Source organism: Macaca mulatta, chromosome 3 (assembly GCF_049350105.2).
Source record: "Macaca mulatta isolate MMU2019108-1 chromosome 3, T2T-MMU8v2.0, whole genome shotgun sequence".
NCBI classification, from domain to species: Eukaryota; Metazoa; Chordata; class Mammalia; order Primates; family Cercopithecidae; genus Macaca; species Macaca mulatta.
The window spans coordinates 99,092,351-99,111,850 of record NC_133408.1 but is presented as its reverse complement, the minus strand read 5'-3'; the positions used below and the strand labels follow the sequence as shown (position 1 = coordinate 99,111,850).

General features: G+C 43.9%; 1 protein-coding gene across 2 annotated transcripts in view; it reads left to right on the top strand.

Annotated features, from left to right (window-relative positions):
• The window catches only part of CHN2 (chimerin 2), a 314,374-nt gene that overhangs the window by 41,340 nt on the left and 253,534 nt on the right, over positions 1 to 19,500 (top strand). The window contains exon 2 of one of the 2 annotated variants that reach the window (XM_077994704.1): positions 10,596 to 10,711. Coding sequence (XP_077850830.1) covers positions 10,660 to 10,711 — 52 coding nt within the window. The 5' untranslated portion in view covers positions 10,596 to 10,659. 2 annotated transcript variants of the gene reach the window in all.

Sequence of the window (19,500 nt, the reverse complement as noted above, 5' to 3'; positions counted from 1 at the left end):
TTTGTACATGCTTCCAAGGGACCAGGAGGTTTAAAAGGAGCAGAACTATCTTTCCTGCTGCACGGCACAGCATTGTGTTACGTGGTCCTGCAAGTCTCTGTCACTCCATCATCCGAATCTGTGTCATACACTCATACTTCAATATGTGTTTTTTGTTTTTTCCTTAGGAGTGTCACTCTGTCACCCAGGCAGGAGTGCAGTGGTGCGATCTCGGCTCACTGCAACCTCCACCTCCTGGGTTCAAGCGATTTGCCTGCCTCAGCCTCGAGTAGCTGGGACTATAGGCGTGTGCCACCACACCCGGCTAATATTTTTGTAGTTTTAGTAAAGATGAGGTTTCACCGTGTTAGCCAGGATGGTCTTGATCTCCTGACCTCATGATCCGCCCACCTTGGCCTCCCAAAGTGCTGGGATTACAGGTGTGAGCCACTGCACCCGGCCATATGTATTTTTTATGAAATTAAAACTTCAGGTCTAATATGTGTATTATCCGCCAATTTCATCTCATCAGGCAGACCGCTAAATAGTTTTGCATGGGGAATGATCATATCTAAGTATGATTTCAAAAAATAGCATATAGAAATAATATGTATTTATTCGTTTATTTAACATTGACTGATCATGAGCTATGTGCCGTGGATTCTTCTAGGCACTGAGGATGTGGTAGTTAACAAGACACATAAACGTATTGAGGATTGTCTTTAAGGAGCTTATATTCTAGCTGAGAGTTACAGACAACAACAACAACAAAAATAGGTACAATTTAGAGAGGAGAAAAATGGGGCAAATATGAGGATATAAAGTATTAAGAAGGGCTGAATTTGAGATAGGATGATCAGGGAGGGCCTTCCCAAGGTGGGGACTTTTAGCAAAGCCTAAATGAAATGAGAGGTCTGGGGAAAGAACATACTAGGTAGGGGAAGAGCCAGGATGAAGACCCTGAGGTGGGAACATGCCTGGAGTGTTCAAAGAACAGCAAGAGGGCCAGAGTGGCTGGAGCAAATGAGCAAGGCAGGGCAGAGTAGTAAGAAGGAAGTTGGCGTGTGTAAGTAGAGGGTGGTTCACAGATCTTAGGAGATCATGTAGGTCACAGCAGAGGCTCTGTCACTCTGAGTGCATGGGACATCATTGGAAGGTGCTGAACTGGCAATGATGCGACCTGACTTTTATTTTCATATGATCGGTCTGGCCTCTGTACAGAGAAGGGACTACAGGAGGCATGGGCAGAATTAGGTGCAGCATTTACGAGACTGTTCCAATAATCTAAGAGGGAGATGATTGCTCAGGCCAGAGTGATGGCAGTGGGAGTCAGATATACTTGAATTCTGAAGGGTTTGAAAGTAGAACTAGAACAGGATTTGCTGATGGTCTGGACATGGGGGTGAGAGGATGTGGAATCAGGGATAATCTCAAAGTTACTGGCCTGAGCAACTGGAAGAATGAATAGAGGTGCCATTAACTGAGATGGAAAAGATGTTAGGACAAGCAGGTTTGGGGAAACCATCCATAGTTCCACTGGGACATGTTCAGTTTGATATGCCCATTAGACATGTCAAATAGGCAGTTGGATAAACAGATCTGGAATTCAGAAAAGAGGTCCTGGCTGGAGATATGAAATTTTACACACACACCCCCCTCAAAAAGCCATCCACTGTCACACTTTCTAAAAAATCTGTCACATTAATTCTAGCCTTCATTCAACCCTACCTTTCGTATCACTTTCCTACCTTGGCCTAAGTCTCAAAGTTCTTACAGAAAGCTCTTGTCCCATTGGTTCAGGGCTTCTTCCCACATTCTGATCTGATTCCTCCAGATGACATGTCCTTGCCTCAGTACTTGGATTCTCTTGCTGAGCCTAGCCGGAGCTGCAAACTCCTTTGCATAGTGCTCAGAGAGTTGAAGTAATTGAGTGAGGGGAGGAGTGTGGGAAACTGCAGAGCACATGCCCCACCTAAAGAGGGCAGCACTGGTCCCCTCCGACGAAGCGCTCCCACCAGCAATAGGGACCCGTTGTTGCCCGTTCTTCTAGTTAAGCTAGAAATCTAGATTATTTTTAAAAAATGCCATAGTCTGCAAATTTTTAGACATTGGCAGCTAACTCAAACTTTTTTTAAGACCCTGTGAGCCAAACAAAATATATCTGGGGCCACATCCAGCCCACAGGCAGCCACCCTTTTACCAATGATGATCCCACTGGATGGGCTGACTGGCTGGATTTGGCATTTGGCCCTTGGATGGAGCCAGTTGGGGTATCCACCTTGGGCTTCCCTAGTGCAGGCTGAGGCCATGAACCACCGCACCCTAGGAAGGCTACTGGGGCACACTGTCCCCTGAGCCTGGCCCCCAAGGACCTGCTTCTCTGAAAAGGAGGATGAGGCACCTTCCCCGGAAACTATTTGGAGAGCATTTGGCCCCCTTTCGCCTTCACCTCTTCCCTGCAGTGTTGTATCTCGCTTCAAGAGCAGAATGAGTATTGATTCCATCTCTGAGGCAAGACAGGTAGGGGCTATTGAATCAGCACATCTGACATCTGTCTTAAATGCTTGATGGTGAAAAAGATTGCAAAATCGTAGCTGAATGACAGTCTGAGGGAGAAAGCTAGTCTTGGGCAGGTAGAAGAAACTATATATTTTTTCAACAATTATTTATTGAATACCTGCTAGGGACCAGTTATTTTACTATGTGCTGTGTGTACAGAAAAAAGATAAAATGCCATCTACTCCTATGAGATTCACAGCCTCTTGGAGGAGACAAATATGAAAAGAAACAAATCATAGCATCATGAAAAGAACCACAGGCCAGCAATGCCACAGACCACAGATGAGGGTGGGGGCGGTGGGGTGTGGGAGGGGTGTCAAGGCGTTTTGGGAGCAGTGGTGTTGCAGGACTTTTTCTTTCTTCTTCTTCTTCTTCTTTTTTTTTGAAACGGAGTCTCACTGTGTCACCTAGCCTGGAGTACAGTGAGGCAATCTCAGCTCACTGCAACCTCTGCCTACCAGGTTTAAGTGATTCTCCCACTTCAGCCTCCCGCACAGCTGGGATTGCAGGTGCATGCCACCACACCCGGCTAATTTTTGTATTTTTAGTAGAAACGGGGTTTCACCATGTTGGCCAGGCTGGTCTTGAACTGCTGACCTCAAGTGATCCTCCCACCTCGGCCTCCTAAAGTGCTGAGATTACAGGTGTGAAACACGTGTCCGGCCTGTACTTTTTCTTAGTTCAGTCAGAGATGGGGTTCTTTGTCCCATGGCCACGAAAATTCAGGCTCACAGACAATTTGAATGGTGACTAAAACAGGGTTTTATTGGGTGAAAAGGAAGAAAAGGGGGAAACAGGGACTCTCACTAGGCCAGAGTCCCTGCTAGAGTGCTTCCCACCTGGCCTTTGGAATCTCAGGTTCCACATAGAAAGAGGAGGGGCCAGGCTCCTCCCCAATGCAAACTGGGCAAACTTCCCAAGGTTCCATCCCAGTGTGCATTCCCCCGGTGCGCTGGCTGGTTAGAGATTCTCTGGGGACCCCCTCCTACCTGGCTGTCTCAGTGGTAGCTGAGCCAAGTTTTGGAAAATTAAAAGGAGTCTACCAGGCAGACCATGGGGGGAAAGCCTTCTAGAACATGGGGGCAGTTTAGGAACTCTGTAGTCTTAGTGACAGTCACACTTCTCCTTAAAGGGTGAAGGAAAGGGCAAAGCTGGGCAGGAGGGGAGGGAGAAAGGGTAGGAGAGAGTGCCAGGTAGTAGGTCCTGAAGGAACTTGTCCAGCAGGAGGAAAGGAGGCCTCACAGTTTCCCATCTGCTAGATGGGCTAGTGGCAAACTAGAGGGCTGAGTGGCAAACATAATTTTAGTTTGAGAGGTAAACAAACAAATAAACAAAAATCTCCTTTCTTTTCCCAAAATTTATGCCAAGAGGAGAGCCACCATCCACTGAGGCAACTTAAGAAGAAAATTTGATGTAATCTTCATTAATTACCTAGAGATCTCATGCTATGCATGTAAGATATGGAACATAATAAGAATATCGGACACTTCCATGCTGTTTACCATGTGCAAGGCATTGTCCCGAGGGCTCTATACACAGATGCATTTGTAGAGCTCATTTAATTCTCACAACCACCCTATGGTTGTGTAACTCTTTTATTTCTCTTTGTAGTTAAGAGACTTGCCCAAAAGTCATATAGCTTATGAGTGACAGAAACAGGCATGGAAACTAGGTAGGCTGCCTCTATAGGACATGTATCTATTTCTGCCACGTCACAGTCCTCACCAAAGGCTTTGGAAGGCAGATAGCAAACCTCCAGCAACCAGAGACTGTGCTACTGTGTCTGTAATAAAACTATCTCTCTGGCATTGTTGAAAGTAAAAATTAAAAGTGCCAATCATCAGAGACCCTGCTTTAATTCAAAGGTCTATGGGAGCTGCACATTTAACTGTGGCTGCCCTCTGTATAGTACTGGCTGTGATGTCAACACTGTGTTTATATGAAATCCTTCAGCCAATAGCAGCATCTTCAAGGCATCAGCAGTTTGTCTTGGTGGAAGTGGAATGGGCCTCTCAGTTTTTTACACATTTTTTTTTCTTTCTAGAACTGGGTTCAGGTGGATAGGCTCCAAATAGAATACCATGCCAATGCCAATTATATTCAGAAAGTATTGCAATTTCTCATTGATGCTTATTTACATTAATTAAGAGCAAACTTAGATAAAGAAGGGTACAAGTTTAAATGCTAAAATCCTGAAGTGAGATACTTTGTAGTCTGGAAAAATATACAGAACTGACTTTCCTTCTGGAAAAAAAAGAAAAGGAAAAAACGTGAAAGATTCAGATGACATTTCTATGAGGAAAGCAGTAATTGTGGTTCTCAGGGTGAATGCTTGTCTTTTTATTTCATGACAACTTTTTTTTTTCCTGGAAATGAGCTTTAAACCTTCCACACATGTTAAAAAATACTCTCACATGCAGGGAAAGAGATTAATTTTATTAATACCTTAATTATTGATATAATTAACAAGCAAGCATACAAATAAATATCACTGAAGGAGATATTTGTGAAAAATTTTTAATGGACGTATTTTGTGTTTTCTGTGAGCTGGCTTAGTTCTATTAGAATTCTATTTTAATCTAATCAGTCAATTACTAAGTTTTGTAAATACGGCATGGGGAGGATTTTACTTTTCAAAAAATGGAACTCAATTTTTTTAATGTTACGGTAAAACTCCAAGAACAAAAAAAGCAACCTTTTAAAAATATGCGACTTCTTTTGTTCTTATGCCTCATTTTTCATAGAACAATTCTATTCCTGGCATTTTCCACCCAATTTGAAACCATCATAGTCTACTGAATGTAGATGCACTTCACTTTGGGTCACGAGTGTAATCCTGAAAAACTGAGGAGCAGTCAGAGTTTTCTAAGTTGAATCATCTAAACTGCATGCCCTCTTTTTTCCAAGGGGAGTCTATGGGGAGTCCTTTGGGGAAATGAATAAAACCGTTTATATGACAATATCTTCATTTGCCTATTTTTACATTCAGATTTTGATCTATCAGTTTATTATAAAGTAGGGAGTTTATAATAGTTTATTATAATTTTACTTTGTGTATGTTGTACAGATTTTGAATGAGAAGGATCTTAAAATACTCCAGAAATTTTTTTGCAAAATATTTCCAGGTAGGTGCTCATCACTGGTTGGGGTGGGACAAATTAGAAGAGACAGTCGGGGAGAATTTCACCAAGCCTTCATGCTACAGAGGGAAAGAGAATCCAAAATTCCCACATTCGTTGTTAGCATTCTTGCCAGTGTATCCTTTCAGTGTTGAATACATAATTTAAATAAGTCTGAAGTTAATTACAGTTGATCTCCATCACAACTCTATTTTTAGATGTCAAAGTGCACCCAAGTCAAACTACCAGTTAAGATCTGGCTGATCTGAACATTCAGTGCCTCTCTTTTTAAAAAGAAGTTGCTCCTGTAATAGTACACTGGATTGTTCTATTGTTAACACTAAGGAGGGAACTTCCTGATTTTTTTCTTCATTTTTAGTTAGTGGTTTCTAAACTAAAAAGGAAACATTGAAGTGCTTAGTTTCATTTAATGGTGCTGTGGGTTAATGCATTATTTTCTTTCCCCACACCCACTTTCCCCTTTCCTTGTCCTCATCTTAAGCGATGTGTTTACTTATTGATGCTCTCGGGCTCTCATTTCCGAGTCTGGGATTTCCCCTTCTGCTTCTCAGTTGTAATTTTCATGAGCAGACAAGGTGGCATAGAGAACAGATAGAGGTGGCCCTGGGTAACCCCTCTCATTGGCTGGTGACAGAATGTCTAAGACCATGACAGATAAAATTCACCTCCCACACAGAGGGATGCACCAACCAAGTGACTCTTGTAAGTGACTGAGTCCTCCCTCAGTCATTTCTGCTATTCTCTGTGGGAATTTCAAAGCAAGCATTTTTGTATTAAGGCAGCAAAGTGAGGGCTTGAAGTCTGATAGGTTTCACCTCTAGGGGCAGCGCCGACTGTCGGCAGATACTGAAGCTCTGCGTTGAGGATGGTGAGGCTGGACCTGCACCACCAGGAAGGAGCCCCAATCGATTAGAAATATCTGCCTTGGGTGAGGAAAAAGGAAGTGGTGTACGTGCGTGCCATATGTTGTCATCTCCCTGGTACTACATGTGCGCCATGTATTGTCATCTCCCTGGTATGGAGCTTACAGATCTTGACTGGTAATCAGGAAACTGGGGTTTTCATCCCAATTCTGCCATAATGAGCAGAGTAACCTTGAGCAAGTTAAATTCCCTTGCTTCGGTTTTCCAGTCTTTTAAGGAGGTGTGAACTCTCCCTCTATATGAACCTTCCAGATCTCAAACTCTGTGATCCCAGGCCCCATCACTTGTGGCTGTCCATTGTTCATGAGATAAGTACTGAATCTTCATCTTGGTCTTTAGCTCTCTCTCAGTCTGGCTTTACACTACTTTTCAGGCTGTGTCTTCAATTTCTTGTTCATACTGACCAGGCCAGATTACCTATGGTTTCTTGAATATGCCCCACACTTTCCTGTATTGATTTCTTCAGTAAAATCTCTACCTGCAATGCGTTCTGTCTTTCCCTCTTCTCTGCTTATTAAAATCCTACCTATTTTTTTTTTTTTTTTTTTTTTTTTTTTGAGACGGAGTCTCGCTCTGTCGCCCAGGCTGGAGTGCAGTGGCGCGATCTCGGCTCACTGCAAGCTCCGCCTCCCGAGTTCACGCCATTCTCCTGCCTCAGCCTCCCGAGTAGCTGGGACTACAGGCGCCCACAACCGCGCTATTTTTTTTTATTAAGACTCTGAGCCTCATAGAATTTCTTCTTTATGGGAACTTTATTACTTTACTATTTATTACAGTTGACTGTGGATTTTTCAAGCGGTCCTTAACTAATCTGTAAATACAAAGTGGATAGGATCTGTGTTTCAAGCATCCAGTGTCCATGGACTCTCTTCAGTGTCTAATCAGGCTAACAAAAGGTAGTGAACATTTCTTTAAAGAGGAAAACAGAAACCAAGGAACGGTAATAGAAATAAAGTGGCAAGGAGATAAATTTAAGTCAGCACATACTTAGTATCTTTTGAATTTGGGCAAAACAAGGTGGCAGGTATTTCAGTGGGGACAAGTAAGAGTAAGAAATAGTCTGTTTTCAAGAAGCTTATAATGTAATAATGATAATGATAATATCTTCCATTTATTTTATGCATTTTTAACCACATCCTTTACGTGCATTATGCATTCCTAGAACAACTCTGCAAGGTATTATCATCTCTATTTTACCGATAACAAAGATGTAGGCCACAGAATTTAAGGGATTTGCCCAAAGCCACACAGCCGGTACATGGATGCCTGGCTTGAGAACCTGAGCTAATTCCAGGACTGACATTGCCTCCCTGGTTGGGACTGTATGACAAGGACTGGCAGCACCCTGTGCACACACTTACTACTTTCGTATTTCCATGCCTTTACTCTGCTCTTCGGGCCACTTGAAACACTTCTCTTCCACACCTCTCAGCCTGTGGAAATGCTTTCCATGCTTCAAATATGTCTTGGATATTTCCTTGTTGAAGCCTTTGCTGCTGGGCTCCTGATAATGAGGGACTCTGTACACGTAGGCAAAATGAATGCATTAATGCCAACTTCATCTTCTTTTCCATTAGGAAGGCTCTAAGGGTGAGGTAAGGATATCTAATAAAACGTGACCAGGGAATTTTGTTTCATTCAACAAACATCCATAGAGCACTTGGCAAAGTCTTGGTAACATACCAAGGAAGTTGTGTTACCAAGAGGAAGACCCCTAGTGTAAAGCAACTTTCCCCTGCTTTCTAGAAGAGTCTGTGGCAACACCCACGATGACATCAACCTATGGGATTTATGCTGCTTGGAGAGAATTGCTTCTTGTCTCAGGCAGAACAAGAGAGGTTCCCAGAGACCTCTTGTCTCTTTCCTGGTCCTGGTCCGCGTGGCTGGGAGGGGTGGGGGTAGGTGGGCACTGATGTGGAGTGGACAGTCTCAGAGGGACTTGTTTGCTGGTAGTTGCTAAACCAGAATAGTCTTCTGGGAGACCATCAGAACTTCTTCCCTCCTTGTTTCCAAGGAGTGAAGGGTCAAAGTAAAGCCATCATTGGCATAGTTTCTATTCACTGATCTTCCTGTTAGTAAGTGATGAGTTTGATGTGTGATCCATATGGCTCACAGGGGTCATTGAGCACCTGCTTGCAGGTGCTGTGGAGTCAAAGGTAAATAAGGCACATCCATGGCTGAAACATAGCTCACGTAACTTAAGTACATGTCTTAGTCCATTCAGACTGCTATAACAGAATATCCTAAACTAGGTGGCTTATCAACAACAGAAATTTGCTTCTCACAGTTCTGGAGGCTGGAAGTCCAAGATCAGGGCGCCTGCAGATTTAGTGTCTGATGAGAGCCTTCTTCCTCATAGATGGTGCCTTTTCACTGTGCCCGCACATGGTGGAAGGGATGAGGGAGCTCTCTGGGGCTTTTATAGGCACTAATCCTGTCATGAAGGGCCAGCCTTTGTGACCTAATCACCTTACAAGGGTCCCACCTCCTACTACTATTACCTTGGGGGTTAGGATTTGGCAGAGACACACTCACTCAGTCCATAGCAGTGTAGAGTGGCATGCATCATGTGGGGGTCATAATGGAGTTGTGTACCTTGTGTTGTATGAGATCAGAGGAGGGTGTAGGGTCTATCGAGCCTGGGAGTGTCAAAGAGTATTTCATGGAAGTGGTGGCACCTTTGCATGGAATTGAAAGATGGATGGGATTTCACCAGGCTGAGAATGGGGGATAGGAGGGCACTCCAGGAAGAGGGAACAGCAAGTGCAGAGATAAGAGTAGGGAGAGAAGTTTGGCATCTGGAGCTTGGGGAGTGAGATGAGAGGCATAGTAAGAACCATAAATTTTGGATTTCTGTTGCAAATATTGCTGATATTTATGCAATCACACAGTGACCCAAAGTTGCCAGAACAGGCATTTCCTCCCTGCCACATGTGTCACATAGGCCTGGCTGCCTCCTTTCACCCTTCTCCGGCACTCAGGGAAGTGGCTGCCCACACCTCCACAGAATCAGGTGACCATTTGCCCTGGGGCCACATGCTTCCCCCAGCCTTCTGCCCACAGCCAGCCTGACCTGCTTCCTGAGCTCAGCTTGCCAGAGACTGCCTCAGCACCCCAGCATTGTGCAGTGTCTGTGAAGTGGCTGAGAAGGGGCCATAATTTATTTGTTCTTCACCCTTGCAAAGATTGTCAGCCCCTGGGTTACAGAAAACAAAACAAAATACACAAAAAAGCCTCACCACCCCGGTGGTGCCTCACGAGCCCTGCCCTTTCACAGCCAGCCTTGACCTTGGTGGTATCACTGCCTGATCCACTGGGAAAGGAGCCTTGACGCTATTCTGTTGTTTCCTCTGCCAGCTTTCTTTTTCCATGGCTTTGCTTTCCAATTAAAAACACAGCAAAGCAAAACAAAAATCATGCAGCCCCAAAATCCTCCCTGCTCTTTATCCTCAGGTGGTCAGTGCTTACACTGTTTTTTATTTTAGTTGAGTCGTCATTTTTATAGAAACAGCATCATTGCATGTGAAACCATGTGCTTTCTCTGCCTTGTTCAGGCACTGATGCCTGAGCAGGCCAGTCCACCATGTCTGTAAGAGCAGAGCTCAGAGACCAGCCAGCTGGCAGTGGGTTTGAGGAGGGCTGGAGGGCATCTGGAGCTTGGAAAGTAGGCCCTGTCCCTTGCAGCGAAGCACAGACATTAGATCTGATCTGACTGTGTTGCAGGTGATGGGAGCAAGTCTGGCCAGGCAGCTGAAAGTGTGGGCCAGAGCATCTGGAGAGAAAGTACTATAGCAGGCAGTGGTCCTAGCAGCTGCTGGCAATATCAGGAAGAAGTGACACGTGCTATCGGACCAGAAACCTGAGCTCTAGACTGGCAGCCACATGGGACACTGGGCCTTGCAGTCAGACCTGCCTTCAGCCTGCTCCCTTGCCAGCCTGCGACCCTAGTCTGCCTCCAGCTCATTAACCAAGTCTCCCACCCTGTTGTCTGCAGCTTTCAGTTCTTCCTCTTCACTGCTGCTGTTGTGACATTAGTTTGGGCCCTGCGTCTCACCCGGATGACCACGATCAACCTGCTGATGAATTCCCTGCCTGGAGTCTCCTCATCAGGTCTGCCTTTGGGCCACTGCCAGTTGTCATTCCCCAAAACACAGTTCTGATCATGTTATTGTGCTACCCACAGAGCCCCCGGTGGTTCCCTCCCTCTTAAGCCTGGCATTTCAAGGCCTCAGACAGTCTTCTCTGCTTTTCTTGTGCTCTGAATATTTCCTGTAGATTCTTACTTTTTGTCCAGTGCTTCAAACCTGAACCCTCAGCAGCATCTACTGGGGAAACAAAACATACAGTTCTCAGGCTCTACTTTGAGAGACACACACCAGTAAGTTGGGTGCTGGAACCTGAATACTTCATGATTTAAGCTCTGTCCATGTGACTCTGGAGATGAGCTGGGTTTAGAATCCTGTGTCTCTGTCATGCCATTCCTGTACCCTGTGTGCCCTCTCCTATCACTGTGTGCTCTCTCCTATCACTGGGCCTATCTGTTCTTCTTGTTCCAGATCAGTTGTTACTTCCTCTTGAGGAGTTCTGTGATTCCCGTAGTCAAAAGCAATTTCTTCTTTTGCCCCTGTATTGGTCAGGGTTCTCTAGAGAGACAGGCTCAATACGATAGCTAGCTAGCTGGATAGATATAGAGATAGGAGAGGGGATTTATCTGGGGGATTGGCTCATGTGGTTATAGAGGCCGAGAAGCCCCATGACAGCCCATCTGCAAGCTGGAGACTCTGGCATGCTGGTAGCATGGCTCAGTCCAAGTCCAAAGGCCTCAGAGCCAGGGAAGCTGATGGCATAACTCTCACTTTGAGGCCAAAGGCCTGAGGACCGGCGGGGCTGCTGGTGTAAGTCCTGGAGTCCAAAGGCCAGGGAGCCTGGGCTTGTTGTTCAAGGACGGGAGAGGAAGAGTGTGTCCCAGCTCCAGCAGACAGATGGACACTTTCGCCTTTTCTCGGTTTTTGTTCTTTCCAGACCCCCAGCTGGTTGGATGGTGCCTGCCCCCATGGAGGGCTGATCTTCCCCACCTAACGCACTCAGACTCACATGTCAACCTCCTCTAGAAACACCTTCACAGACACTCCCAAAATAATGCTTTACTAGGTTTCTTTTCTAAGTGTTCTTTAACCAGGCAAGTTGAAACCTAACCGTCACAACCCCCTAGGTTGTTCTGCGGCCTTTCTGCTCTAAGCCATTTGTCTTTTTCTTGCTGGAATACAGGTTATTTGAGTGTAGAGAATGTATTCATCCACGTGTATCTTGCAGCTTCCAGGAAAGCAACTTAAGCTTAATAACCACTCCAGTGTGAAAGATATTATGGAATAAATTGTCAAAAAATACAGATATTACATTTACCTTTGTGATATTTTACATCTATAAGGAAAAAATAGGAAAGATGTTTCAGGAATTGTAGCGACATGAATACCAATAACCAATTCCATTCTTTAAAAGTGTAAAAATGTGAATTTAAACAAGTGGCAATTTTAGTTGTAAAACCATGTATAAGAATTACCTTTTCTTCTACTCTCTTGCCTGGTAAAGAGAGTCTAAGGCTTCTGAATATATCTGCATGGCCAAGACCTTACCGACTTAACCTTATTTAACACGAGACGTGATTTTATTGTTCATCTGCAACTATGTTGTCTGTTATATTTGCTTCTGTTCACTACCAGAGACATCAGTTAGCTCAGATTTCTATTAACAGGCATAATGTCATGGCACTCCCTGGGATGAAAGAAAGAGAGCAGGAATTAGCCATTTGTAGCTTTTACGGCACCACCTTTATCGATATATTCTCATTTTAAAATATCCTTTTATCTGCATTGCAAAAATGAAATTATATAGCCATTACCAAAATTAGATAGGAGATTCATTGAATCAGAAGTGCTTTCTTTCTAATCCTTAAATGACCAAAGTGTTCTTCTTTGATAATTCCATAACACAGTTAAAATTCTTTTTTATCCTGAAATGTTATAGATAGGAGATTAACCTAGTTATGCTTCACGCATGTAAGGAGTGCATGTCTCACAGAATCAGGCAGCAGCAACAGAGGTTTCTGATGTAGGAAGGTACAGAAGACATGAGACTTTCATTAATTAGAGCATGACTCCTTAAATAATATAAAAGTACTTTACAAATAATTAGCTATTTTAGACTAGGAACTCTGATTTCCGGTTAAACCTTAAGTTGCTTCCTACTTGTTGATGTCTAATAATGTACATGGAGCACCACATCTAGTAAGAAGACTCTTCCCTTTTTTTACCTGAGCTTTTTTTTTTTTGAGGCGGAGTCTTCCTCTGTCACCCAGGCTGGAATGCAGTTGTACAATCTCGGCTCACTGCAACCTCTGCCTCCAGGGCTCAAGCGAGTCTCCTGCCTCAGCCTCCCAAGCAGCTGGGATTACAGGCACCTGCCACCAGGCCAGGCTAATTTTTGTATTTTTAGTGGAGATGAGGTTTCACCACGTTGGCCAGGCTGGTCTCGAACTCCTGATTTCAGGAGATCCACCTGCCTCGGCCTCCCAAAGTACTGGGATTACAGGCATGAGCCACTGCACCCAGCTTGCTTGAACTTCTTTACAATTTGGTAATATTTTGATCACTTATTGATTATGGGCAAGGATGGCAAAATTGAATAGAAATACTAAAGTTAGTCAGTAAGCATTTGTTATGTATCTACCATGCAGGATGTTTTGCAAGGGATTATGATTTAAAATAAAATACCAGACCAGACGTGTGGCTCAGGCCTGCAATTCCAGCCCTTTGAGAGGCCAAGGCTGGCGGATCGCTTGAGCCCAGCAGTTCAAGAATAGCCTGGGCAACATTGCAAAATCCTGTCTCTATAAGAAAATACAAAAGATAGCTGGGTATGGTGACATGTGCCTGTTATCCCAGGTACTTAGGAGGCTGAGGTGGGAGGATCTCTTGAGCCTGGGAGGTCAAGACTGCGGTGAACCGTGATCATGCCACTGCACTTCAGCCTGGGCAACAGAACAAGATTCTGTCTGAAAAAAAGAAAATAAAATAACATAAAATAAATAAAATACCTGCCTTCTCATAAGATTACTTTTTAGCGTTGTTATAGGGATGAGATACATATAAAGCACCGAACATGGTGAGTACTGAATAAATGCGAGGCAGTGTTTTCAAGGTAACTTTGTATAACTAACACTTACGCAGAATTTCAGAGAGAATAAGATAATTCAGACATATTAGTAATATTTGATAAACAGAGATTTCACTCTTTCCTCAACATAGTGTTGTGAGATTGAAATGAAGAGAAATATGTCAGTACATGTAAACTGTGAGTGTTTACTTTCAACTGTGAAAACGAAGCCAGATTTGGAACTAGTAAGGTATTCATCACAAAAATAGAACCTAATTATATGTAATTGAAGATAGGGCTTGATGCATGGCACTTCTTTTAGAGATTCAAACATGTAAAATAAGGGTGACAGTGGTTTTTGAAGGTGCTTTAAATTTTATATCCATCTAAACAATCTTACACATGCTATATATACTGAAATAGGCCAAATTCATTATCATTAACCCACAAACAGCAATAGAAAGCCTCTGGGTTAGGAGAGAAACTGAGGTTTAGGTAAAAATTTTGCTACTGTGGTGAGTTGAATAATGTCCCCCCAAATTTACGTCCATCCAGAACCTTAGAATGTGATCTTATTTGTGATCTCATTATGCAAATTGGGCATAATACCACATAAGATTACACAGGATTTAATTTTTTTTTTTTTAGACAAATTCTTGCTCTGTTGCCCAGACTGGAGTGCAGTGGCGCAATCTCAGTTCACTGCAACCTCCACCTTCCAGGTTCACAAGATTCTCCTGCCTCAGCCTCCCGAGTAGCTGGGACTATAGGCACCCACCACCATACCCAGCTAATTTTTTGTATTTTTAGTAGAGATGGGGTTTCACCGTGTTAGTCAGGATGGTCTCGAACTCCTGACCTCGTGATCCGCCTGCCTCGGCCTCCCAAAGTGCTGGGATTACAGCTGTGAACCACTGCGCCCGGCCAATTATACAAGATTACATGAGATAGTCTGCAAGTACTTGGGACATGCACAGATGGTATTTATTTGCTGTTTGTCTTAAATTGCATTCTCATGCATCTTATAGAGAATGAGATTTCAGTTTAAGGAGAAGAAAAAATATTTTCTACAGGACCATCCAAACATGTAAGTGGCTTTTCATGGGACAGTTTCCCATCACGGGAAAGACATAAGTCGATTCTTAGTCATCCAGAATGTTAAAGACAGTATATCAGTTAGAGACTGAGTTTCAGTCCATATAACAACAACTCAACTATAGGGGCTTCATCAAATAGGGATTCCCAAGAAAGTTTTCATGTAATAAGATGTGCTAAACTGTGTCTTCAAGGCTGATGTAGAAGCCTCCTGATGCCATCAGGGACCCAGGCTCCTTCTCTCTTCCGGCCTGTCATCCTTACATGTGGCATTCATCCTTGCTGCCTGAAGATGGCTGCCCTACCTCCAGCCTCACTTGCTCCTTCCAGCAGGAAGAAGTGTCAAGGAGGAAGAGGTGGCTCATGTTAACAAGGCAAAACTTTTCCAGAAATCCTCAACACATTCAGCTGGATTCTTATTGAATAGAACTGGGTCACATGACCTCTAATAAATGTGAGAGTGTCTGGGAAATTTAGTTTTTAGCTGGATTCGGTGGTGCTCTGAACAAACTAGGCATTCTATTTGTGAGGAAGCAGGGAATTATGGATTTGGAGTAGGAAACTAGCAGCATCTGCTATAAAAGGGACTCTGGAATAGGTGGGAGATTGGGCTAGATGAGCCTTCCAACTATAAGATTCAAAGATGAACTTAATAGATTTCCTACCCTCAAGGCATCAACAGTTTATATTGGAGGCAGCTTTTAGAGTCAACTATGTGAATTTAAATTCAGTTTTATCCCCTACTAGGCATAAAATTCTGATCATGGGCAAGTTATTTATCCTCTCTGAACCTTAGTTCCTTCAACTGTAAAATAAGGATGATGGTGTCTGTTATTTTGATAATTATATGAGTTACATATTTAAAGTGTCAATTTTAGTGTTTGGTAGGAGTAGATGCTAAATAAATGTAGCTTATTTTTTTTGAGACGGAGTCTTGCTCTGTTGCCCAGGCTGGAGTGCAGTGGCATGATCTCGGCTCACTGCACCCTCTGCCTCTAGGTTCAAGAGATTCTCCTTCCTCAGCCTCCTGAGTAGCTGAGATTACAGACACGTACCACTGCGCCCAGCAAATTTTTGTATTTTTAATAGAGACAGGTTTTCACCATGTTGGTCAGGCTGGCCTCAAACTCCTGACCTCATGATCCATCCGCCTTGGCTTCCCAAAGTGCTGGGATTACAGGTGTGAGCCATCACGCCCAGCCACTATTCTTTTTCTACTAGATTGTAAGCTCTATGAAGGCAGGAGCTGTGTCTTATATGTGCACCATGGTCATCTCAGTACCTGGTACACAGTACCCCTTTAATAGATCCTTGTTAAGTGAATGCTAGTCTACAAAGCTGATATAAAACGTATTCAAAGTAACTGAGACTTGCCATTTCTCAAGTGAAATTTGAGGCATGTACCTGAAGCACTTTCTGTGACAATGAGGAGGAGACACTACATTAAGGATTAAAAAACCTAAGGTATAAGATAAGAAGTTGTTTTGATTAATGTTGTTAGTTGCAGACAATGGAAGCCACTCTAAGGAGTTTAAGCAGAAAATGACTTATGACAGGGTTTTAGGGACCTTAGAGAACCAGGACTGCTCTAGTAGTAACTCCCTTGGCACCACCACTCACACCCAGCATTGGTTACCAGGGACTGGACATGAGAATCTCTGCGAACTGCCCCAGAAAAATCACACATACTAGGTCTCTAGGAGGGGCCGATCTCTTTGTACAGCCACTACTTGGCACCATCTCCTTTCAGATGTCATGTAAATGTGTCTGCTCCTCAGAGCTTGGGTCACATTTAGACTTGTTGTTGCCAGGGAGTCTCGGAAATGTAGTTTTTAGCTTTCCAGTTTGTGTAGTTCAAGCGGGTTTGCTAAAAGGAGATTGGTCAGAGTGCTCAGCTAACAATGCACAGTGTCTAGCTGTGCAGTGTCTGGAAGTCATTCTGAGCAATGGCATGCAGTTGTCCCACCAAGAGAGCTTGCAGGTCATAGAGCATCGAGACCACTGGGAGGAGGTACTAGAAGACCAGGGGAACACAGTAAAGAGTTCAGGTCCATTTACCCCAGGAGCCTGCCAGACAGGCACCCAGGAATGTACAGTGGGTTACTAATGGTCATAGAGAGCGGCAGAAGAGGAGAGGGGTAGAAGTAATTTTCCCTGGGCATGCCTGGTGGATTGTGTGCGGAGGGAGACCTGCTTCTACATTTCCCTTTGCCTGGTCACTGTCTCAGGCACTCAGTTTCAGACAGGCATGTGCCTCCAGGAAAGGCCATCAAGCTCACTTCAGAGCCCAGCCAGCCCCATCCCAGCAGTGTCAGGATGGCAAAGGCAGGGCTCCTGTGGCAGCTGTGCAGTGCGACTCTTGTGGCCTGGCCCATGTGACCCCCAACCAGTCCTAAATCTTAGGGCGTGGGAAGGAATAATCACAAGGCAAGGAGGAGACGGAACACCCTCCACACTGAGAAGCCTTTGTTAGAACCTTCCAGCCATGAGGTCAGAGGAAGAAGCTGAGTGATCTCTTAAAAAAATACGTGTATATGTATCAGTTGGGGGTTTTCTTTTCTCTTGTCTTCCTTTTCAATCTAGGTTTGCATTTTATAGACCATGTCATACAGGCAATGGGACAACTGGGCAATTAATTGGAACTGATCTTGCAGACAGCCAAGACGGCAAGCTGGGTGACTCAAGTTCAGAATGGGTTTTTATAAAAACAAACAGCCATGATTGATGTCTCCCTTCCCATCTTTTATATATTCTTTTTTGTAGGCAGTTGTGGAGAATTGGACTGGTTTACTGACATCATTTCTGTCTTTGCGGGCTGATTTCATCTTAGTCCTTTACACAGATATACCTTCTGTAAGGACAGAATCTATCAAAGCAACTTGCGGCATGCAAAAACCATTATCTGGAAACTGATTCAGTTTAATGCTATTAAATGCAATCAGAAGTTACCAAGCCTCTTACTGGAACGCTCTTCCAAATGTAACTTAATCCAATTTACCTTTCCTTTGGTATTTAAGTTCCTGATAGCCAGAGCAGACATTTCTCAGACAAGAGTGATTTGACTTGTAACACGTGTCTTTTTTCTTTCTTTTCGTTCATGTTAGCAGCTAGGTGTGATGTTACAGTGAGCTTCTACCTTTAAGTTATAGTCAGCTCTAGACCCAGTGAGAGGCTGCCATGCCATAAACTTGATTTAAATGCCATGGTGTGCCAGATGTTTTTGTGTGAACGAATGAGACATAGCCCTGCCCTCAAGACTGAGATAACTTCTCAGTCTATTTCAGAATCACAGAATCATGTGACAGTGTGAGAATGCTTTATCTCTAATAAAGCTGGAGTGTAATGACTCATTCTCACATAGTTTTAATGTTTCTTTATTGATTCCAAGTGTTCTTTCTTGACAAGAAAAGGTTTGTATGTGAACATTCGAAAGAAGAGCAACAGGCATTTTTTGTTCTTTCAATTTGAACACAAGAACAATATTTTAACCTTTACCTTGTGATTTTTGGGTGTATGCAGTTCTGCTTGCCTCTAGGTGATTTCGTTATTTGTTTCTGATCTCATTACAAAGAGGTGGTAGAAGCTGGGTGGATCTCTTCATTTCCTAGTATCTTCTGCCGGAAGCTGGTGCTCATGGATCATTTGTTTAAGGACTTAAAGTTCAATTTCTAGTCAGTGTAAATTATGGCTATATCAGGCTGGTCTGGCACAGGTGATCTTCGATGATCTTCTGAAAGCTGTCCATGTGGGCTCCAGGGTAGGGGACCTAGAGGAACTCAGGCAGTCCAGGGAGCCAATTCTATAGTATTTGAGGAGGAACCGATTGGCCCCCACCCCCATCCAAACCTACCTGCAGGGCCCTCTGTTAACCAAAGACCTTCTATTAGTAAGCAGTACTGGCTGAAAATTCCTTTTGTCATTGGGGGAAACAAATCCAAAGCAATGTATGTGATACTTTCTTGGAGTCCAGGCCATTTGCGTAGCATGAGTTTTCCTTAAATACATCCCGAATAAAGCGATAGATTTCCTTCAGAGCATTTGGCAATTAAGACTGGGACTATCAACTAGGCTTGCTGTTAAAAACCTGCCCTGCTTTCCCAGGCTGCCTGGTCTGAAACTCAGACGCCTCCACTAGAAAAGAGGTTTACTCACCCATTGTCTTCGCTGCCATCTTCCTTGACCATACCTGAGTACCGTGAACGAACCAACCCTCACTGAAGCCATTTGCCGGATGGCTCTAAGTGTGGTCCATCCTAGCCCTGGTTTCCATTTGGCTTGGTCACACCACTGTGTCCTCCTATATGTGTCTTTCAATCGCCCCTTCAGTGTCCTGCGGTCATCTCAATACAGCACATGTATTAATAAAACCAGGCCAGGGAGTGTCTCACAGCAGTTTGGTGGTCTTCACTTCTTCCGTATGCCAGTGTCAGCAACTCAGCTCTCCCTGTTCCTTGGGCACAACTGTTCTGACTGCTCCCTCTCCTCCACCATCCCTTCATCTTCTCTCCTTTCCACTCCTCCACATATCCCACCACCTAGGTTACAGCTCTAATCTCTTGGGCCCTGGAGAATTAGAATTGAAAAGATGTTTTTGCATCCAATCCATTGTCTTTTTTTTACACGTAAGGAAATGGCAGCTTCAGAAAGGTGAG